General features: G+C 45.5%; 1 protein-coding gene across 1 annotated transcript; it reads right to left on the bottom strand.

Annotated features, from left to right (window-relative positions):
- Positions 1-6,274: 6,274 nt before the first annotated feature.
- LOC136535193 (uncharacterized) lies at positions 6,275-7,172 on the bottom strand. Its single transcript, XM_066527493.1, has one exon. The coding sequence runs from the start codon at positions 7,058-7,060 to the stop codon at positions 6,617-6,619; it is 444 nt and encodes a 147-aa protein (XP_066383590.1). The 5' UTR covers positions 7,061-7,172; the 3' UTR covers positions 6,275-6,616.
- Between the last annotated feature and the right edge of the window lie 17,151 nt (positions 7,173-24,323).

Here is a 24,323-nt window from a genome sequence, read left to right on the forward strand (position 1 = left end):
TTACCCATGACCACCTTTGTTTGTCGACGCGTGTTTGCACAAATGCTGCAGGGACACCAAGTGTCACACGCTCCTTTAGCCCTTGCAAATGCTAGTTCCAAAAAAGCATTGGTCTTCTCAATGCATTCATCTGTGAACAAACCCTAACTAGAGTGGCCCGTGTACATCCACTCATGGTCATCCATCCTCTAACATATCAGCAAGTAATATAAAAATCAATTGCATCTACAGGTTCCTATACTGTCTAATAGGTGAAGATAGGTCCTAATCCCACCCGAGGATATGTAGATGGGGTTAGTTTCCATGCTCTACTCTAATCCGAAATAGAATTTCGGCAGCACCTCCCCGCTGTTCTCCAAATACACGTCCTGGCAGGGAGATTGTGTATTCGGAGAACAATAGGGAGATGTTGCTGAAACTCTGTCTTGGATCCGAGTAGAGCATGGAAACTAACTCCACCTACACATTCTCAGGCTGTCCAAAAAATGTGGACAATTTGAAACAGATATGGTTATAGATATGCAAAGATCTGCATATTTCCAAAAGTATCTCTTCGAACGGGAGATGCCTAGCTAGGTTATGTGATATACGAACATGATATGGAAAGAGGGGTGTAGGATGCCTCACCTTGCTTGTCCAGCAAAGTGACGAGTCGAGGACGGTGGGGAATAATCCTTGCAATAGCCTCTCCTGCAACGAATGAATATAATAGTGTCAATCGTAAATTTTGGCAGCACCTCCCCTACACGGTGAGGTAACCAAAACCTGCAACAAACCAACGGCACGATGGCCGACAACCACATACACATCAAACCAACGGCACGATGGCCGACAACCACATACACATCTTATACCTTGCAAAACCACGGCAAGTCAAAGGTGTGGGGCGGCGGGAGGGCAAGGCGAACGGCGACTGCAGGGCGGGGCAGGGAGCGGCGGCCGCGTAACCTATTAAAACATAAAACAAGCCATGTCACTTGTCTGCTGAAATTAAATCAATCTTGGAAGTCCATATCCAATACATTAGACAAGTACAAACCCCAACCATTCTAACAATAGTCCAAGGAAGGACTTTATCTGGGAGAGTTAATTTCAGCCGTAGCAAGACAAGGTTGTAGCTAAAAGAAACTAACAGTCAAGCATGGCCCGCTTCTTTTTCAGTTTATATAGCTTCCGTCGATATTATGAGTTAACTAACTATGCTCAATTGCCAGCCTTGTTCTAGTATGACCTTGTGCTCATGTTCTGTTCTTCTCTTGCATGTGTACAGTCTCGTGTCGAAGCACGCAGTGAGCAGTTAGATATGTATATGCAGCTAGATGTTGCTACTGATGTTTATCCTATGCATGCTGGTGAGAAATTTAACATGGTTTTAGCACCTACTCTGAATTTGGATGGCACTCCAGATACTGGATACTATACACAGGTGATTAATTTAGCCGTTTTGTGAAATTTGCATCATGTAACTTGAATTTTAATGATATTGATTGATGCAATGCAGCATCCAGTTAATACTGTGTCTTGGGTTCATATGATATCCTCAATGTGCTTTGGGTCTATATGATACCACCAATGTTCCTTTTTGCAGGATTTCATTTTAGCTGATGAGGTGTGTAGATAAGATCTAATTAACATAAACTATATAATTTTCAGGCTGGTAGAAAAACTGGACCGGGGGAGGGCGCCGGCTGCGGGGGGGCTACCCGGCGAGGGGGCGGCTAGGCGAGGGGGACAACCCGGCGATGGCCGCTGGGAGGCAGGGGCGCCGGGTGGCCGGGCCACCGTGCGGCTGCGGGAGGGGCGTCGCGCCGGGGGCCAGCGCGTCGGGATGGTGGGGGCCGCCGGCGGCGGCACGGGAAGGCAGGGGCCTGGCGCCGCGGGGCAGCCGCCCAGCAGCGGGGGGTGGCGGCCCGATGGCAGAGGGCGGTCCGGCAGCGCGGGGTGAGGGGTGGCGGTCCGGCGGCACGGAGGGCGATCCGACGGTGCGGCACGGTGTGCGTGTGTGCGAGTGAGTGTGTGAGTGTGTGTGAGTAAGTGTGCGGCCGGCTAGGATAAAAACCAAAGGGCTTTGCGAGTGCCCGCGATTTGGCACTCGGCAAAGTAAAGGTACTGCTGAGTGCCAGATTGCGGGCACTCGGCATTGTTTTTTTTTTCAATTTTCAACCGATACAGTACTGGTAAGTGGGGTCGGCTTGGGTATATTACCGAGTGTCCACTATATGACACTCGACAACTATATTATTTGCCGAGTGTCGTGTAGTTAACAGTCGGCAAAATAAATTGATATTTCATGCCCACCTATCCTCCTTCTTCATAACGTGTTTTACTAAATTTGTTATGATGTAATTTGAAAATACCTTATCAAATTCACTCAACAATGCATATTTGATTTTTCTACGAATATTATTCCATTATTTCATGCGGTTATAGCTCAAATTTAATTTATATCAATTAAAATTCTATAATTGCAGTTAATAAATTAAAATTATCAAATGGATCCAAAAAATTACCAAAATTTGACGTGAGCCAATCTATGTTGTCTATTGCCTATACAAAAAGTTTTGAAGTCAAATCCCAATTCGACCATCACTTTGATTCCAAATCTTACCGAATCCTTGTCAACGCTACGATTCTTCTTCGGAGATGCTTCGGTTTGTAAGCGTCGTACGTGACAAATTGTGCGAAACCTTCTCAATTTTTTACCACAGCCTCCACGTATGATATCATGAGATTTTGACAAATCTTGTGATTTTCAGACTTCGTTTGCTTTTTTTAGAATTTAAAAATCATTCGGCCACACATTTGTGGTCGTGTTTCCTGAACAAAATGTTCGAAATTTATTTTCATTTCCCGGGTAAGGCCTCAAAATGAACTCAATAACATGAATATCATTTTTCCACTCATTTTATTCCATTATTTGAATCACTTGCAATTCAAATTTGACTTAAACCAAAAAATCCTCTAAATGCAATAAATTAATTAAATATACCAAACAGATTGAGAAATATATCAAATTTTAACATGTAGTACAACATGTTGTATGTGGAGAGTAGAAAAAGTTTAGAGGGCAGGAGAGGAAAAAAAGTTTTGGCTTTGCTGAGTGCCTATAAAAAACACTCGGCAAACTTATAATTTTGCCGAGTGCTGGGGAAAAACACTCGGCAAAGTAGCACTTTTGATAACGGCCAGCACGCCGTCAGACGCCCGTCGCACGTCCGGTCACGTGATAGTATTTTGCCGAGTGTCAAGTCATTGCTGAGTGTCGTCTTGTTGTTTGCCGAGTGTCTAATATACTACACTCGGCAAATTGGGTTTTTTACCGAGTGCAATATGTATGCCAAGTGTCTTCTTCACTACACTCGGCAAATTAGCTCTTTGCCAAGTGCCCGATGAAATGCAATCGGCAAACAAAAAAACACTTGGCATATTTACTGTTTCTGGTAGTGTGGGTCGTATGAGCCTTAATATAGAGCGTGCACGGTGCACAAATCGAGGTAGATTACTGTTGCAATCACGAACAAAATAAAGGCTGATAGGGAGGAGTGCACCTTTAGCTTCGAGTATGCAGCGCAATCATTTTGGGGCCATGGCCAAAAGTTTAAGGGGAAGGTGTAGGCACGCGCACTTCATATATAGATCGATATTGGACGAAGCAGCAAAGCATACATGATTAGAAAGGTGAAACATTGTGGTGGGCGTCCTGACTCATGGTGGGGAATCCGCTATATATAGCCCGCCATACTTTACATCACATCTCACCTGCAGCTAGCTAACTTCATCAGCCACGTCTATCTGACGACATGGCATATGCATCTTGGGTGCTGCTGCTGAAACGAAACCCGAGTGGAGCTGAGAAGTGGATGAGTATTCCATGCTTATTGTTGCACAAGTTGTTCAACCTAAGGGTCAGCACTTGGAACTGCCAAGTGCCAAGGCCACTTGTGCCAAAAATGAAGAGGATCGAGGCTTAATTTCAAACAATCAGAAAGTGAAATCAGGTCTCTTTTACTACACAGGCTCCTCGGGCCCGTTAGGGCGGACACCACCTCGCGGCCGCCCCAGCTCCCCGCCCCTTAATGGAGACGGGGATCCCGATCTTCCGTCAGGTGATGGTAACTATCGTTGTGGCGGAGAATGACACACCGATCCGGCTTCAGATCGAAAGATCGAACCCTGCAATCTTAGCACCACAGCTCCTCTGGTTATCAACCAAGTCACGGACCAGGTTGACCTCGCCAAGAAGGCTAATCCCTGCCTGCGCAACGAAGAACACAAGCAAGAACAAGAAAGAACGCAACCAAATTGCAGATGAAAGATTAATCTCACGAGTTGGGGTCTTACAAACCGAAGAACGGCGAAACTGTTTCTTGACAGAATAATCTAAGCAAAACCCAAACCCTAATGGAGGGGCGGCGGCTGTTTATGAAGACTCTAGGGTCGTGCAAGACCCCTGGACATGCCCCTAATGGGCCCAAACTCGATACATGGTCCAACGGATCAAAAGACGGATGTCGCAGTACCCTGGCAGAAACCACTTGGATTAGCTTCCTTATCAAATTAGCTTTCCATCCATATGTGGATCATCGAAAACGGAGTCCGGATACGTCCTGGGTGACCAGTTTAAGGCAGACTGGTCCTGGAGGCCGAGGCAGACTCGAATTCGTGTTGGACTGGGCCTCCGGCTTGTGTTGGACGTCCTTGCTGGTCATCATCACCTCCTCCACGTCCTCTTAGTCCCTTTTGACCCTCTCCAATGTTCCTAAGCAAGATAACATCATTAGGTAGTAGTCTATTCTCAAAAGTATGAAAAGAATCGCTTAAGAACGAGCTCACCTGTAAATTGAGTTGACGCATTCGAGCCCGGGTCATTGGACCTTGCATGACGGTTGGAGGATCAGCTGGTACATCCAAAGGAGTGATGTCCTCATCATCCCTGCCTGCCAGCGACCGTGCTCCTCCGCGCCTCCCGTCTGCCTTCTCCACACCCCTGCTCCCTCCCAGGTTGCCGGCGGCGTCCTCCTCCCCCACCCCGGCGGTGCCCCTCACCCACTCTGCCGCGCGCCCTCCTCCATTCCGGCATCCTCCTCCCCTACCACGGCGTACTCCTCTCCTGCACACCGGCGGCTCCTTCCCCGACCCCGGCGTCTTCCTCCCCCACCCCGGCGTCCTCCTCCCCCACCTCGGCAGCGCCCCTCCCCCGACACCGGCGTCCTCCCCCACAGGGAGCTCCCAACGCTCTCAGATCCAGCAGCCATGGCGTTCCGCGCGCCAGGATCTCTCTGCCCCCTATGTTGCAATTGTATATTTCAATTATTTCAGGAGTTTCAAATGTATGTTGCATTTGTTTCATTTGGATGTTGCAAAAGTAGATCGGGGGGTGTTACATATGTTTCAGAGGCATGTTGCAAGAGTATGTTTTGAGTGTTTCAGATGTTTCAGAGGTATGTTTCATCTGTGTTTACGGACGCATGTTGCAATTGTGTTTATGGATGTTGCATGTGTTTTATTCGGATGTTGCGTATGGTTGCAAAGGGTTTCAAGTGTGTTTCAAATGTGTTTTCAAGTGTTTCAGAAGCATGTTTCAACTGCCTTCAGACGTATGTTCAACCATTGGATTTAGATGTTTCAAAAGTAGATCGGGTGTTGCTTCTCTCCTCCTCCCCCTTCTGCTGCATCGTCTCTCCCGGAGCCGGCAGGGCAACCATACAAACGATGGATGGGCAATGGGCACGGGACGAGGGAGCTCTGTACGGACGAACGCTGCCTTCAGAGCGGGATGGGCGCTAGGCGGAGGGGGCTGCGTAGTCGCGGTTGGGAGCAGGGGTGCAGGCGCGTGGTGACGTGGGCGCGGCGGGCGCGCTCTCCTGTTGCGCGGGCACAGCGGACGCCATTCTGTTTCGACTCCATTTTTTACATAAGAGGGCACGACGGGTTTGCGAACGGGAGCCACGTTCGAACGCAGGCCTAGGACCGGACGTCCGAGCACTAGCCTTGCCGTAATAAAAAAACCAGCCCGTGGGACAAACTCCAATGAAGCTAATCCAGATTTTTTTTTATTCACAACCATAGAAGCAGAATCCCCAGCCAGAACCCACCGCTGAAAAAAACAGACTCACCATCTTATTATTACTATTTACCAGATGGGTCAACAGTCCTTGACATACTGGCCCATTTTTCACTTGAGGCCGACCCATACAACTCATCGGCCTTGCTCTAATGGGCCGAGGCATCTACGCGGTGGGCTGACCTGGGACTGTACTCAAACATGAGTAGTACCTTACTACCCTCATCTACTTGTATTGATAGCTTTTTCTCAAAAAAAAAAAAAAAACTTGTATTGATAGCTGTGTATATATGGCAAGTGAAAATATCAGTAGTGTCAGTGTGTCAGACTGTATAATCCAGAACTAGAACGAGAATAGGGAAGAAGAAGACATGCATATAAGTTGTGAGAGGCTGGATCTCAGCCTCTCTTTGATCATGTAGGTAGTGCGATGGGCTAACACTGTTTAACATGCCAACATATATGAACATACACTCGTTTATTCATGTAACTGCACGCATCACACACGCACAGTAACCGCGTCGTCCCGTCGGAATCGGATGGCAGTGTGGCTCACCCATGCACGGCGCGTGCGTGCCCGGCGGCAGTGGGGGTGTGGGGGCAGTAGTCCTTGAACGTGCACGGCCGGGTGTTGGAACCTCCCGGCCCGCGGGCGGCGCACTGGGCGTGCGGCAGGCAAATCCCCCTGCCCGGTTTCAAGGCATCGTTGGAGATGTGGCCGCCGCCGTTTCCCGCCCCCAGCAGGCCGCCGAACTCGGGCGCCACCTCGTCCTCCACCAGGCGCCGCTGCTGCTGCTGCCGCCACTTGTTAAGCACACCGCCAGCAGTGACGACTCTGCTTGACCCGGGGGCGTGGATGATGACCATCCTGCCGCTGTACTTGTCGGCGGCGGCTGGGGGGGCGGCGGCCACTACTGGAACGGCGGATGTGGCCGCGATAATGGCGACGGCGGTGGCGATGAGGAGGGCGGCGAGGTGCAGGTAGGTGCCAGCCATCGCGCACTGGTGTAGTTTGCTTCTTCGTTTGTACCTCCTAAGGCATGCAGTCGCTTGGGCTGCCTCCGGGCTCCGGCTGCTTCACTATCTGCTTCAGTGCTTCTTATACATATTTTGAGCCCGGCCAACACAGAGTACGGAGTATGCATGATTGGAATCACATCACTAACCGATCCAAATATCGACACTCACAAATTGGCTGATGATAGGTTGTAGGTTCAGAGAGGGAGCAATGTAACATACTAGACGACATACATAGTCATATACAGTGGGAAAATATGATTAAAGGCGCCCTTTGGTGCTGCAATTGAACACCATGCCTATGCTTTCGATCGTGCTAACACTAACATAAGGAGCAAACGGGCCAGGCTAGCGCTGCTTACTTTATCCGGAACGTCTACCTGACGACATGCCACTTGTTGAGCAAAGGCTGCTGACAGGCGGCCAATGACTGACAACATCATATAAATTTCCAAGTGGCATACCGCATACGAACTGTTGCATAATAATATTATATTGCATACTCCCTCCGTTCCCTAAACAACTGTGGTTTTTAAAATGGTTTTCGTGCCGTAAGTTTGACTGAATTTGTAGAAAATGCGTCATTTGTATCTCTAAATAAATTTATTATGAAAACATATTCAACGATCTATCTACGGCTATTAATTTTGTACCATTAATATTAATATTTTTATATATCTAGTCAAAGTTGTTTCTCGGGAAGCGAAAGCGATAGTTATTATTTAGGGACGGAGGGAGTACGTAGCTAAGGAATGGTATACTAGATAGATCGAGACAGAAGTTGATGCATATTATATATGCATGCTCGTTCTCAAGTCGATATAGTGCCCTACCTGAATCTGCAATTGCCTTGAGGGCCCGAATTTCCTTGAGTGCCAAAATAAAGCTGCCAAAAAAATATAGTTTCCTTGGATGTGGATATTGACCTTCCAAGGAAATATGTATTTCTTGAGTTTTGAAGTAAACCATCAAGGAATATTGATGTTTTTTTTGGCGGTTTCTAAGAACCTCCAAGGAAATTACACATTCCCTTGAGTGTACTGGTAAACAGTCAAGGAAAATTCCATTTCCTTGAGTGTTATTTAACCACCAAGAAAAATCGGATTTTTTCATTTGTGTTATTTTAATCCACCAAGAAAAATTACTATTTTGTTGGGGGTTATGCAATTTCCTTGGTGGTAGTGAGTGATGCATATGCAGGGGAAGAGTAAACAAAGTTGATGATGATGCACGCACGTACTACGGCACGGTTCACACACGTACTGCATGCCTTCCCGGCGCACCGGTTGGTTTATTTGCGCGCGGGGCTGCAATTCTGCAACAACGAACAAACACACACTGGCATGCGCATGCATCGCCTCTCGGCTCAGTTGGCAACAATGGCCGCCGCGACGGTGTATGGCACGCACGTATCGTACGGCGTGCTCATGTCAGTGCGCGCATTTATCCACGTACGTGCACCCCCTGGTGTAGGACCCTCCTGGCTTGGTGCACTGGCCGGACGGCAGGCAAACCTGCCCGTCTTTGTTCAAGGCACCGTCGGAGATGCAGGCCGCCGAACTCGGGCGCCACCTCGTCCTCCACCAGGCGCCGTTGCTGCTGCTGCCACTTGTTGAGCGCACCGCCAGCAGAGACGTCGAGGACCCTTGCCCCGGGTGCGCGGATGATGACCATCCTGCCGCTGTACTTATCGGCGGCGGAGGCGGCGGCGGCCACAGGAAAGGCGGATGTGGCCGCGAGAATGGCGACGATGGCGGTGGCGAGGAGGGCGGAGGCGAGGGGCAGGTAGCTGCCAGCCATTGTGCACTGGTTTGTTTTGCTTCTTCTTCGTTCCTATAAGCTAAGCTAGGCACACTTTGGGTTGGCCGGGTGCTGCTTCACTGCTTCTTATGCACTGTATATATTGCATATGTATGATCATATGAGCACAACACACACATATATAGGTAGTATGATTTGCAATCAAGAACGGAGCGAATACAAGATAGAGAGGTCCACGCCACCGTTCCCTCTGTTTGTTAGTGCGCATGCACGAAGCCTAACCAACGAATGCTGCTCAACTGGAACACCCAACACCTAGACCTAGGGGCACCTTTATTCCTTTATGTATGTGCGTGATGAAAGTGAACCGGGGGACAACAAGCAGCATGGCATCACTGGAGCTTTAACTATTATTAGTCTGATTATTTTGGGCCTAATCCAAAAGCTAATAAAGCTAAAGATACCAATAATGGACTAAAGTTTGGTGAACTGAAGGTTCACCTAAACTTGTCTGCTTATTTCACATTTGGCATCAAATCTCTGAAGATGCAGCTTCGGATTCTTAAACTTTCCGTCCTTTATTTGTTACCTAGATAGATCTTTCAGTTTTGAAATTCAGTTGAACTTACAAGCTCCTGGACTGATCAAGTGATTTATGATCGGTGTAGGTCTCTTAATCAGTATTTGTATATATATGTCGATCTGACAGAGTTGCTATATACACGCATCAAATTGATCATCAGCAATATATAATTAAATGTCAGTAGCCAGAGATTATCTGGGCCCTGGGGTGCTCTAGTTTGGACTTTGGACCTCCGATCCGATTGAATGGATTTGCATTCGACAGTTTACAAACCAGCGACACAATTCTAGAACTGTCGGTGTACTCTACCGTAAGAACATTATTGTATAGAAGCGCGTGTTTCATAAGCTCATTCATTCACAAATCACACAACTGTATATACTTTACTAGCTCGTACGTACGTAAGAATATATATGCATGGTCTGGTACTGCTGAAACAGGGCGAATATATAAAGCGATTATGCTACTGCGTAACTGATTCATGAGTGGTGCTGCACTCGAAGCACCGAGCTAGGTCACCTTTGCGGAGGCTTTCGATCCTGAAGTTCTCTCCTTTGCCAAAGCCTTTCTTTCTTTAGGAACGAAGGAATCCAAAACGTAGGAATAGGAAAAAAACACAGGAATAAAGTATGATGAAAAGTGAAAAACTACGGGATTTCAAAACACAGGAACAGAAAATTTAAGTTGTTTGGAACACAAGAATTTATAACATAGGAATTGTAATATGTTAGACAAATATGGGTACTAATTATTATATCTAGGACCTGTTTGGAATAAAGGAATAAAAAACATATGAATAGAAATAAGCTCGCATTGCATTTTGTCCTGGCTAATCACTCGTTCTCCAGCTATGTTAGCGGCAGCGTGCCTCGGACTTCCGCGAAGCGGAAAAAACCAGCGCATGAAGTGGATGTTTCCATTCCTGTGAAATTGTGAAGATGCTACAGGATTCCATAGGAAAGGAAGGGTGCTTTCCTGTGTTCCAAACAGCAATATTCGTTTCATATCCTTTGTTTTGGTTTCCTTCAAATTTCCTATGGAAATCCCATGATCCAAACGGCCCCTTGTCGCCACGCTAGCACTACTACCTGCACTTGCACTGTCACTGTCACTGCTGAGTGCTGATATGTCATATGGCCTGGAATTAAATCAACCTGTATTCCTGACTTCCTGTAACTAGAGTATACACATCATAATGGTATCAAAAATTTCGACTCTCATGGACACCCTCATGGATCAGTGCAAAGCATCCCAATCCTACAGCATACACAAATGGCAACCTTAAAGACCATCTTAGACGTTCTGGTATTAGAGTATATATGTGCAGACACATAGGCATGGTGGTGCAAGTGAGTAGCCAGCAGGAGTCGAGAGTTAGGGGATGTTTGGATCCCAGGACTAAACTTTAGTCCCTGTCACATTAAATTTTTAGATATCAATTAGGAAGACTAAAACATGAGCTAATTATAAAACTAATTACATAAGTTGTGGCTAATTCGCTTGCCAGCGCCGTGTACAGGATGGTATGGAGATGTGGTGGAACTTATTCGTGGATTTGTTGGCGCACGAAAGAAATGGATATCGAAAATCTCTTCCTGCCGGTATAAAAAATGATCTTAGCCGCATCACGAAAAGATCTACACAATAGAGTTTGTGAGCCTGCGACGCCATGCTCTCTGTGACTGTGTAAATTTTATGAACTTAGCTTTTTGGATTAAATGTCACTTTAACGCCGGTCATATACTTTTACAATATTGTTATCTTATCGTGCAATCCGTGTGTTTTTAGTACAAAAGTTTAGCTGTCTCGTAGCAACGTACGGGCACGAACCTATTTACATATATACTCGAATCTGTGTGTACATGATTATATGAAGATGCAGTGAAACTTATTCATGGATTTATTGGCGCATGAAAGAAATGGATATCGTAGAATTCTTTCTGCCGATATAAAATATTATCTTAGCCGTATCACTAAAAAGTCTATACAGTAGAGTTTGTGAGCCTGCGACATCGCGCTCTCCGTGACTTAGTTAATTTTACGAACTTTGCTTTTTGAATTAAATGTCACTTTGACGTCGGTATTTAATTTAACAGTATTGTTATCTTATCGTGCGATCCGTGTGTTTTTAATATAAAAGATTTAGTTGTCCCGTAGTAACGAACGGACACGCTACCTAGTATAATTAAATGTCAGTAGCCAGAGATTATCTGGGCCCTGGGGTGCTCTAGTTTGGACTTTGGACCTCCGATCCGATTGAATGGATTTGCATTCGACAGTTTACAAACCAGCGACACACACCGACACAATTCTAGAACTGTCGGTGTTCTCTACCTCAGAAAAGGATAAGCCTGACCATAATAACAGGGAAAAAGTCTACTTTGCCTCCTTTACCTATCGCAAAAATCAGTTTTTCCTCTTGAACTGAAAACCGGACATAACTCCTCCCCGATCTTTTCAAACCAGACATATGACCTCTCTGGCTGTTTCTCTGGGTGGTTTTTCTTTCTTTTTTATTTTATATTTATTTTGGCTAAATATTTAAAAAATCATAATAAATTATAGAAAAATCATAAAATATAAAATCCAATTTTATTGGACTCCACATGAGTAGATCTACACAGTAAACATATGATATGGTATGCTTTAGTACAAAATTTTTCGTCTAGCTTTAGATCTATGCTTTTCTGTGATTCATTCATAGCTGTAGTTTCTTTGGTCCTATTGTGATGATTTTTTTTTGGTGGACTAATCATTGTATGCTTGAGATGTAGTAAAACACTACCGGAAACCTTAAATTTACCGAGTATTTTTATGTTTGCCGAGTGCATTCCCTCGGACACTCGGCAAACAAATTCTTCGCCGAGTGCTGTGCTAAAAACATTCGTCAAAACAAAAACAATCGGCAAATAGGGGGTTTGCCGAGTTTAAAAAAACACTCGGCAAAGAGGGAGGTTTGCCGAGTGTCAAAAATAAATACTCGAGAAAGAGGGGGTTTACCGAGTGTCTAAAAGAAACACTCGGCAAAGATGAAAACAAAAAAAACACGCTGCATAAAAAATCCCCTCCCGTTCCCACCCTTCCCTCCCTCTCGCCACAGCTCGCTCCCTCTCCTCCCTTCGCCCCAGCTTGCTCCCTCCCCGGATCCCACCGGCGGCAAGCCCCTCCCCTCCTCCCGCCGGCGGCTGGCCCCTCCCCTCCCTCTCTTCCTAGGCGCCGGCCCCTCCCTCTCCTTCCCTGGCGCCGCCCTCTCTTCCCCGATGGTTGGCCCCTCCCTCTTCTTCCCTGTCGCCCCCTCTCTCTCCCCGGATCCGGCCGCCACACCGCCCCCTCTCTCTCCCCAGATCCGGCCGCCACACCCCCATCCCCTCCGGATCCGGCGCTGCCGCCTCCTTCCCTCCCTCCCAGATTTCCCCGGATCCGGCCGCCGCGCCGCCCCTCCCCTCCGGATCTGGCCCCGCCGCCTCCCACCACGCCCACCCACGACGCCCCACCGCGCTCCTCCCCGCGCCCCACTGAAAGATCCTTGTGTGGTTTTGGTAATTGATTGACAACCTAGGTGGACTAATTGTATTTATGTGAGATACACAGGTGATTAATCCACAGGTACATATGTGTGAGCAACATATGCCGTGAAGGTGAAAATAGTTTGGAGATGTTGCAAAGCTCACACATGTGATGATGAAGGAGCTTATTGCACATGAGACATGACATTGAGTCATGTGATCAAGGTGGAGAAGATGGATCGGTTGCAAGCATGAAGGGTAAGTCGGAGGCTTTGGAGCGATGGACCGCGTGGCGGTGAAGCTTGAGCAAGACTTGGCACCGATGGACGAAGGCAACGGTGAAAAGCAAGTGAAGTCAAGATCGATGAACCAATATGATCATGTGATGATATGAAGTGGATCATATCATTGTTGATCATGTTGGTGCATGTGTTGCATCAACATTGGAGAAGATGAAATGGAATGCGCAAGGCAAAGGTATAACCTAGGGCATTTCATTTCACCGGTCATAGGTGTGTAGAGAAGTCGATGACCGGGTTTAGGATAGATGGCCGTAATATCAAGAGGGGCAAACTTGTTTGCATATCGGTCATCTAGTGCCACTCAAGTGATCTAACCTTACATCGTCGCTAGGATTGAGTGGCGTGGCAAGTTGAGTGGCTAATCCTTTGGAAAATGATTGTGAAAATGCTAACACATATACACATGGTGGTGTTGGCACATTTACAAAGGAGATGAAGTTGGAGTTGATGTGGATCAACTCGGTGATGAAACAGAGGCGAGAAAGGTTCGAAACTCCACCGGCGGAGTGCGGACAGTCCGGCGGTGCCACCGGCGCCCTATACAAAAAGACAGGGTCTCACAGAGTGGACCGGACGCTGGTCACGTGGTGACCAGACGCTGGGGTCCTGCGTTCGGTCAGTGGTGGCAGAGAGCATGCAAGCGTCAGTCTTCGACCGGACACTGGCGCTGGAAGTGACCAGACGCTGGCAGGGTGCGTCCGGTCAAGCTGACGTACAGTGACGTAGGACAGAAAAGTTGGAGAAGGACCGGACGCTGATGCTGCGTCCGATCGTGACCGACATCCGGTCGCAACTGGTACCTTACTGGAAACGACCGGACGCTGGGGTTGCTACGGCCGGTCACTTTGAGCTGCAGCGTTCGGTCGCAACTTGACCGTTGAAATTGGGCGATCGGTGTTTGAAGCCGATGACATGTGGCGCACATCGCACGACCGGACGCTGAGGTCCAGCGTCCGGTCAACATGACCAGAGCGTCCGGTCGGCCCGACTTTTGCCCAGTGAAGGGGTAATGGCTCTATTTGTTCGTGGAGTTATAAATAGAAGCCATGGTCGGCCTTGGGCCAGCAGCTGAGCACACTAGAGCCTTGGTGGCTTGTGTGGTAGTGCTTGGGAGCCCTCCATCTCACATATGCTTGATAGTGATCATCCGATTGTGTGAGAGAGCGATTCTAGTGTAATTGCATCGTGAGGTTGCATCGAGTGGCACTAGGTGATCAAGTTGCAAGCCGGTGGTGCTTGTTACTCTTGGAGGTTGCCACCTCCTAGATGACTTGGTGGTGGTCTCCGTCGAAGCCCGCAAGAAGCTTGTCCGGTGCTCCAGAGAAGAGCTTTGTGAGGGGTATTGTGCTCTCCCTGCGGGAGCCGCGAAGAGCAACTCTAGTAAAGCGTGTCATTGAGCTACCCTCACTTTTGGGGTAGGTTCTTACGGTGCCCGACGTGCGGGCTTGGTGGGTGATGCCAATTAGCCACCGAACCACCAAGTGAGAGGTCGACACAACGGGGACTAGCGTGTTGGCAAGCACGTGAACCTCGGGAGAAAAATCACCGTGTCAACCTTGTTCTTCCCGTTGGTTTGCATCCTTGTTGCACAAGCTTGTAATTACTTTTATATACATTGTGCTTGTGTAGTTGCTCTTGTAATTAGTTAGCTTGTGTAGCTCACTAGTTACCTTCTTGCTTGTGTAGCATAGAAGTAGCTCCCTTGCGTGGCTAATTTGGTTTGTGTAACCTTGTTAGTCACATTGCTTAGTTTGTGTAGCTAAGTATTTGCGCTCTCTAATTTGGCATTGGTTGCTTTGTTATTGAGCATTGCTAGTGAGCTTAGTTGGCTTTGTGCTTTTGCTTACTAGCATGTGTAGGAGCTCCCTTATTGCTTAAAGTACTAGTGGCATAGGTTTGTGTGACCTTGCTTCTAGAATTGATTAGGTGAGCTCTAGCTAGCTCGACACCTTAGTCACTTAATTAGGATCTTTGTTAGGTTCTAGAAAACATTGATAGAGGGGTGTAGTCTTAGCTAGACCGATTATTTTAATTCCGCACTTGTTTCGGTTAGCCGACGTGATTATTTTTAGAAAGAACTATTCACCCCCCCTCTAGTCCGCCATCTCGACCCTACAAGTGGTATCAGAGCTAGGTCTCTCATTTGTGGTCTTCACCGACCCGAGAGGATGGCGTCTAATGGGCTAGATGTTTGTGAGGCACATATTTTTTTATGGCACAAACTTTGCACTTTGGAAACATCACATGCTTGATTATTTTCGTGCAAAGGGACCTAAATTTTGGTGGGTTGTCACAAGTGGTCTCACCCATGTCTTGGACCATAGAAATCTCACCAAAGCTCAAAGAGTTCTCTATGAATTTGATGCATATGCTTGTTGTTTTCTAATGGATGCTTTAAGCTTTGATTTGATGAAACAAGTAAACATCAAGGGAATCGCTCGTGAGATATGGGAGTCCATCAAGGAAACCTTCGGTGATTCCTCCACATGGGATGATGGCAAATTCAAGAAGGAGGATGAGCCCAAGAAGGAGGTGCATGAGTATGTTGAGCATGACCACAACTTGGTGATTGTGGAAGATTGCTCCACCTCATGGTCAAGTGATGATGATGATGATCAATCCACTACAAGTTCACTTGACAAGGTTGATGATGACGCCACAAGTGTTGCACATGAAGATTCTACCTCAAGCACACTTGATGGTGATCTTGATGGTGATGTTGGTTCATGCTCAAGCCATGATAATGATGCTACTACAAGCTCTCCAACTACACCACATTGTCTCATGTCACAAGGTGACACCAAGGTATCAAATGATAATGTGGTTGATCATGTTGATTCATATGATGAGCTTGTTAGTAGACTTGCTAGCATGACCATGTCTTTAGAAAATGAGAAAGCTAAAACATTGAAATTGGAAAATGAAAACTCATTTCTAAAGAGCTCTTGTGAAGAACATAAGAAATTACTTGATGCTTTTAAATCTTCACATGATGAGCTAAAATTGAATCATGAGACACTACTTGCATCTCATGATGAATTATTAGAACAACATGCTTCTCTCATTAAAGTGTTTACAAAGAAACTTAAAAATAATGAGAGCTCATCACATGGATCAAATGATAAATTACAAAATGTTGCTAACCCTTGTGATGTAGGCAAGAAGCATGTATCCACCTCTTGTGATGATTTATTAGAAATGCCATGTTCTTCACAAATAGATGCTTGTTCTACTTCTATGTCTTGTGAGACTAACCTTTTGAAGGAGAACAATAAGCTCAAAAATGAAGTGGAGAAATTGAGCAACAAGTTAGAGAGGTGCTATAACTCAAAAGTCACCTTTGAGCACATGTTGAAGACTCAAAGAAACTATGGTGAGAAGTGTGGCCTTGGCTTCAAGAAGAAGACGACAAAGGGCAAAATAAAGAGAGAAAGAAAGATGAAGAAGCTACAACAAAGAAAACTCTCTCATACCATGTGCTACCGGTGTCATGAAGCGGGACACCTTGCAAATGGTTGCCCTAACATTGAGAAGCTCAAGAAGATAAAAGAAGAAGAGAGGCTCAAGCATGTGAAGTGCTTCAAGTGCCGCACTTGGGGTCACCTTACCTCAATGTGCCCAACCAAGCAATTGGTGAAGCAATTAGAAGAGCCTCAACCAAAGCCACAAGTTGAGCAAGAGAAGACACCCCAAGAGCAAATCAAGATCAACCATGAAGATGGTGATTTGATGATAAAGAAGAAGAAAACTAGAAGGGGTGGAAAAGCAAGAGAAAGAGCATTGCGTCCAAGGATGAATCAAGATGCAAAGCAAGTGAGTAAGAACAAAGAAGAGAAAATGGAGAAGATTGCTCACATGAGATGCTATAGTTGTGACACATTAGGCCACCTAGCTTTGGGTTGTCCAAACAAGCTTGAGAAGAAGGCTCAAGCAAACAAGGACAAGCAAGGCAATGAGAAGCACAACATGAGCAAGGAAGAAAAGGCTCAAACAAAGAGAAAGTGCTACTCATGCTGGGAAAGGGGACATATGGCACATTCATGTCCCCTAGGTAACAATTCTAAGCATATTTCAATTATTGATAATAATGTGCTTAGAAAGGATGGTAATGGTACATTTATGGTTGCTATTGCAAAACATCCCGCTACTCATACTAGGGTTTTGCCTAAGTATGTTGCTCCTAACTTGAGAGGACCCAAACTTGTTTGGGTACCATCAAAAAGTGAATGATTGTTTGTAGATACCATTGGCATTGGAGACTTGATTCAATTAATTTTATATTGATCATCATATGTTAAGTCAAGTTATGAAACCTAGTGCATATCCAAACCCAATGCCATGATAATTGAGTAAAGTCCAAATGTGTTACATCATACAAGTGCTATAATTCAAGTTGTTGGTGATTCATTGGATATATTTGATGGCTTATAAATAATTGAGTTGAAGCTTGCTAGTTGGATGATCATGAGCTAACTAAGGTATATCTCTTGTTGATCATTTCATTTGGGTGCATATGAGTTGATTGAATTGGATAAATATGCAAAGTTGCTTGCTATAAGTTGATTGAATGGATAATTGATTAGTAATCAAGTTTGGATTGATTTGTGTTGGATAAATTCATGAGATGACTTTTAGTAAGTGGTTTGAATGGATATATGTCTTATGGAAGTATTCAAACAAGTTAGTTTCAAGTTTGATTCATATTTGATAAAGTATAGCTCAAGTGATTGAAATCTGTCCTATATTAAAAATCTGAGTGAGCTATGATCATAGCCATATTTGAGTAATCAAAACTTATTGGATCGGCATGAAAATTGGTGTACATGCTCTAGACTTTTGGTATAAGATGCTGTACAAATTTCATGAGAATTGGATAAGAGATGCTTTGGTTTTGGAGTGGATCTTGTCAGCTATAGTGCAGCAGTTTTCAGCATGTAGCAGTGGTGGAAGAATTGAAATCTGATAGCAATCTAGAAATCAAATGAAGCTCAAATTTTTACAGCTGCTAGATAACTTAATGAAGCACATCTCCACAAAATTTAGTGATGTTTGGATTTGTACTTTAGGAGATATGCTTATTTCTTTGAAAGATATAGAATCTGCCAGAAAAGTGACAAATATTTGATTGATCTAGAGTCACTTTGATTGAAAGGTCCTCAAGTTGAAAATATGTTTATAAGTAATTGAGGCATCTAAGTTTGGTTTTGAGATGATCTAGAAGCATGACAAAGAGTACAAGGCCATTTGATTGAGGAGTGTTCTTGGCACACTTTTGGAACTCAAGATGAAGATGAAGTTTAAGTTCTAGTGACTATTGGAAATCATTTGGTAGAAAGAAAAGGACTCAAATAAGTAGAAAGAAAAGGATTTAAACAAGTAGAAAGAAAAGGACTTAAAGAAGGAATCAAGGTTACTCATCAAGTTAAGTCCATCACTTGGATCAATCAATCAAGGTATTTCAAGTGAGTATCAAGAATGGTTCTTTGGAAAGAGGTCACTTCTCCCTAGTGTAGGGGCTTACCGCCTATATGTAGGTGAACCAAGTGTGGTACTTGTAAGGCTAACATGGAAGTGGTGATCCGAGAAACATTTGATATGCTTAGTTGAAGCAATCAAAAGGGTTGATTAAGAAAAGCAAGCAACACCCAAAAGAGAGCTAATCATATTATTTCAAGTGGTATTCGAAATAGTTCTCTCATGCAAGCATTGATCAAAAGATGAAGCAAGCCAACCACAACAAGAAAGTGCACTTGATCATAAGTGGTATTCATTTCATATGGGTGAAGAATGGAATTCAAAATGGTATCTATTGGTCTTCACCAAGCTTATAATTGGACTTCACATTGCTATTGGAGTAATGAATTGGAATCTATGTGACTATCCTCTACTCCAACATAGCAAAGGTATCATTGTAATGTGCATGATCATTTCATCCCTTACTAGTATGCGGTTAGTGCATATAGTACATGTTTCATAGGATCATGCATAGCAAATAAAATGTTTAAATTCATAACCTACCACTATTGTTTGAATGATTACTTGATCTAGTGGTTAGTATATGAATTTGTTCATGAGCTAGTGAATCTAAGTACTTGATTTAATTTGGATTGCCAACTAGTGACAAGTACAACATTGGCAAGATAACCCTTGCAAGAGGTGTGAAGAAGCTTGTCATTGGTTCAAACCGGACTTGGAAGCTTAGGCAAATCAATTTAGTTCAAGTCAATTTAGAAGCTCATGGTAAGTGATAAGAGTACAAGCATAAGACAACAATGCAAATGGATATATAGTTTGTTTGTTCTAAGTGGTATCTAGTCTCAAGTATTTCATAAAGAATTCATAAGTAATGTCTAGATCAACCCACAAGTAATATCCTATAAGTGGTACTCATGAAGATAGCAAATGTTCAAGAAATGATTTTATTGATAAATCCAACAAGTGGTTCCATACTAGAAGATTATTTCAAGTGATATCATATCTACACATAGTATCAATCATGCAAGACGATGGTTCCACAAGTGATCCTCAACTTTAAGTGATCATCAAATGAAGAATCCATCCTTCACCTACAAGAGCTCAAGTGTATCAAATGGATGACCCATGCTATCACATAGGGGGAGATGTCCCACAAATTGATATCAAGATCAAAGATCCTATGTGTGGTATCTCAAGAAGCCCTACACAAGTTACAAGTGGTATCTACAAGTGGTGTCATTCCAACAATCAAGTGATGTCCATAAAAAATGCAAAATTCAAGCCTCAACCATCTACCCCAAATGCATACCTTTGCATCAATGAGAAGCACACCTTTTATGGAAATTGATGACAAAGGGGGAGAGATTGTACAAAGATATGAAAGCCTTAAGATTGAGATTGTACAAGGGGGAGAGATTGGACATGGACATGGACAAAGAGGGAGCAACATTGAAGAAAAGAGATGGATCAAAATTCTTGGACAAGAGAAGCACACAAGTAGGGGGAGCAAGCTCATGAACTTTGATTGATTGCATTTGATATGTGCATATTCATGTGCTTGCTTGCATTGCATAAGTTCCTAGAATCAATATGCATGCTTATGTGATGTATGCTAGTTGTAAAATTTGATTGATGAAATAAAAACTAGCATGCATAGGATGATAGATAGACACTTGGTATGCTTTATAAATAATGCTAGTACCTTGCTTTTAATGTTGATCTCATGAGGTATCTAGTTATTTTATTTCCAAGAGATATCTAGCTAACCATGATGCTAAGGATGAACTTAAAGGTGCAACTCCGATTGGTATCACGCTTCAAAGGTTTACTCTATACACCTTAGCATCATTTAGTAGTAATTACTCTCCCACAATTTCAATCTATGCATATCTGCGAGCTTCAAAACAAACACTCTAGCACATATGTAGGGAGAGCTATTACTACCATTTCGAGTTTATGGTACTTGTCCAAAGATCATTTTCACATGGTAAAATTGCTTGGGCAAGCAACATGAATCCAAAAGAGCTTAATTTCCATATCTTTGTAGAGTTGTCATCAATTACCAAAAAGGGGGAGATTGAAAGGTCCTTGTGTGGTTTTGGTAATTGAGTGACAATCTAGGTGGACTAATTGTGTTTATGTGAGATACACAGGTGATTAGTCCATAGGTACATATGTGTGAGCAAAATATGTCGTGAAGGTGAAAATGGTTTGGAGATGTTGCAAAGCTCACACATGTGATGATGAAGGAGCTTATTGCACATGAGACATGACATTGAGTCATGTGATCAAGGTGGAGAAGATGGATCGGTTGCAAGCGTGAAGGGCAAGTCGGAGGCTTTGGAGCGATGGACCACGTGGCGGTGAAGCTTGAGCAAGACTTGGCGTCGATGGACGAAGGCAATGGTGAAAAGCAAGTGAAGTCAAGATCGATGAACCAATATGATCACATGATGATATGAAGTGGATCATATCATTGTTGATCATGTTGGTGCATGTGTTGCATCAACATTGGAGAAGATGAAATGGAATGCGCAAGGAAAAGGTATAACCTAGGGCATTTCATTTCACCGGTCATAGGTGTGTAGAGAAGTTGATGACCGGGTTTAGGATAGATGGCCGTAATATCAAGAGGGGCAAACTTGTTTGCATATCGGTCATCTAGTGCCACTCGAGTGATCTAACCTTACATCATTGCTAGGATTGAGTGGCGTGGCAAGTTGAGTGGCTAATCCTTCGGAAAATGATTGTGAAAATGCTAACACACATACACATAGTGGTGTACACTTGGTGGTGTTGGCACATTTACAAAGGAGATGAAGTTGGAGTTGATGTGGATCAACTCGGTGATGAAATAGAGGCGAGAAAGGTTTGAAACTCCACCGGCGGAGTGCGGATAGTCCGACGGTGCCACCGGCGCCCTATACAAAAAGACAGGGTCTCACAGAGTGGACCGGACGCTAGTCACGTGGTGACCAGACGCTGGGGTCCTACGTCCAGTCAGTGGCGGCAGAGAGCGTGCAGGCGTCGATCTTCGACCGAACGCTGGCGCTGGAAGTGACCGGACGCTGGCAGGGTGCGTCCGGTCAGGCTAACGTACGGTGACGTAGGCGACATAGAAAAGTTGGAGAAGGACCGGACGCTGATGCTACGTCCGATCGTGACCGACCGGACGCGTCCGGTCGCGACTGGTACCTTACTGGAAACGACCGGACGCTGGGGTTCCTGCGTCCGGTCACTTTGAGCTGCAGCGTCCGGTCGCAACTTGACCGTTGAAATTGAGCGATCGGCGTTTGAAGCCGATGACACATGGCGCACATCGCATGACCGGACGCTGAGGTCCAGCGTTCGGTCAACATGACCGGAGCGTCCGGTCGGCCCGACTTTTGCCCAGTGAAGGGGTAACAGCTCTATTTGTTCGTGGGGTTATAAATAGAAGCCATGGTCGGCTTTGGGCCGGCAGCTGAGCACACTAGAGCCTTGGTGGCTTGTGTGGTAGTGCTTGGGAGCCCTCCATCTCACATATGCTTGATAGTGATCATCCGATTGTGTGAGAGAGCGATTCTAGTGCAATTGCATCGTGAGGTTGCATTGAGCGGCACTAGGTGATCAAGTTGCAAACCGGTGGTGCTTGTTACTCTTGGAGGTTGCCACCTCCTAGATGGCTTGGTGGTGGTCTCTGTTGAAGCCCGCAAGAAGCTTGTGCGGTGCTCCGGAGAAGAGCTTTGTGAGGGGTATTGTGCTCGCCCCACGGGAGCCGCGAAGAACAACTCTAGTAAAGTGTGTCATTGAGCTACCCTCACTTTCGGGGTAGGTTCTTGCGGTGCCCGACGTGCGGGCTTGGCGGGTGATGCCAATTAGCCACCGAACCACCAAGTGAGAGGTCGACACAATGGGGACTAGCGTGTTGGCAAGCACGTGAACCTCGGGAGAAAAATCACCGTGTCAACCTTGTTCTTCCCGTTGGTTTGCATCCTCGTTGCACAAGCTTGTAATTACTTTTATATACATTATGCTTGTGTAGTTGCTCTTGTAATTAGTTAGCTTGTGTAGCTCACTAGTTACCTTCTTGCTTGTGTAGCATAGAAGTAGCTCCCTTGCGTGGCTAATTTAGTTTGTGTAACCTTGTTAGTCACATTGCTTAGTTTGTGTAGCTAAGTATCTGCGCTCTTTAATTTGGCATTGGTTGCTTTGTTATTGAGCATTGCTAGTGAGCTTAGTTGGCTTTGTGCTTTTGCTTACTAGCATGTGTAGGAGCTCCCTTGTTGCTTAAAGTACTAGTGGCATAGGTTTGTGTGACTTTGCTTCTAGAATTGATTAGGTGAGCTCTAGCTAGCCCGACACCTTAGTCACTTAATTAGGATCTTTGTTAGGTGCTAGAAAACATTGATAGAGGGGTGTAGTCTTGGCTAGACCGATTGTTTTAATTCCGCACTTGTTTTGGTTAGCCGACGTGATTATTTTTAGAAAGGACTATTCACCCCCCCTCTAGTCCGCCATCTCGACCCTACACCCACCGCGCTCCTCCCTACGCCCCACCGCGCCCACCGTGCCATGGACGGCGGCGGGAGGCCCTCGGCGCGGTGGCCCAACACAGCGACCCTAGGCACAACAGCGCTGGCATAGATGGGCCCTGGTGCGGCAACCCCGGTGTGGCGGCGGTGCGGATCCAGTGGCGCGGTGACCCCGACGAGGTAGGCCCTCCTCCTCCTAGATCTAGGGTTCTGGTGAGCTTTTCTCCTCTCTCTCCCAACTCCAATCCAGCGTAGGGAGGACGGCGCAGGGAGGCTGACATGACCGTGGGGAGGTGGTGCGGCTGCGTCGGGCGTCACGGGGAGGACGGCGCAGCTGCGGGGAGGTGGCATTGGTGATGGTGGAGGTGGTGGCATGGATCGAGGCGGAGCAGGAGGTGGCCTTGGTGGTGGTGGCGGAGCAGGCAAAGGAGGCGGGCTTGGTGGTGGCGGTGGTGGTACTGGTAGAGCAGGAGGTGGCCTTGGTGGTGGTGGCGGCGGCGGAGCAGGAGGTGGTGGTGGCGGCCGGTGGCTGGTGCTTGTTTTTTTTATTTTTTTCAAAAAATGTTTGCCGAGTGTTTTTGGGGCACTCGGCAAAGTCTTTGCTGAGTGCCCGACAAAAAACACTCGGCAAAACAGCGTTTGCCATTAAACGGTTTGCCAAGTGTCGTTTGCCGAGTGCGGCAAACGGTTTGCCGAGTGTTTTGGGGGCTTTGCCGAGGCACTCGGCAAAGCTCCTGTATCCCGTAGTGAAAGTTTAATGCTCATTGGATCATGTATGACTGAGTTATAGACTTGTTCAGGTTTATGCTTATTAAATAGTTTTAAAATTGTTAAAAGTGTGTAAAAATAGAAAATCTATGTTCTCTGTGTAATTTTCTCTGTGACAACACGATTATGTTAAGTGTTCATAAGATATAACAATAGTAATATTTCACACCATCACTTTCTCCCGCTCCACATCTATGTTGCTCTGATACACAACTGTAGATGAGCCTAGCACATTTTCTCATAGGGAAAATGAGAGCCTATTTTAGAAAATAAAGAATAAAATAGGAATATTGAAAAGACCCTAATAAGGACAACATAGGAAAAATAAATGAT

Source organism: Miscanthus floridulus, unplaced genomic scaffold (assembly GCF_019320115.1).
Source record: "Miscanthus floridulus cultivar M001 unplaced genomic scaffold, ASM1932011v1 os_2615_1_2, whole genome shotgun sequence".
Taxonomy (NCBI): domain Eukaryota; kingdom Viridiplantae; phylum Streptophyta; class Magnoliopsida; order Poales; family Poaceae; genus Miscanthus; species Miscanthus floridulus.

Excerpts from the sequence above, each read along its gene's own strand:
- LOC136535193 (XM_066527493.1), bottom strand. The coding sequence starts at position 7,060 with ATGGCTGGCACCTACCTGCACCTCGCCGCCCTCCTCATCGCCACCGCC.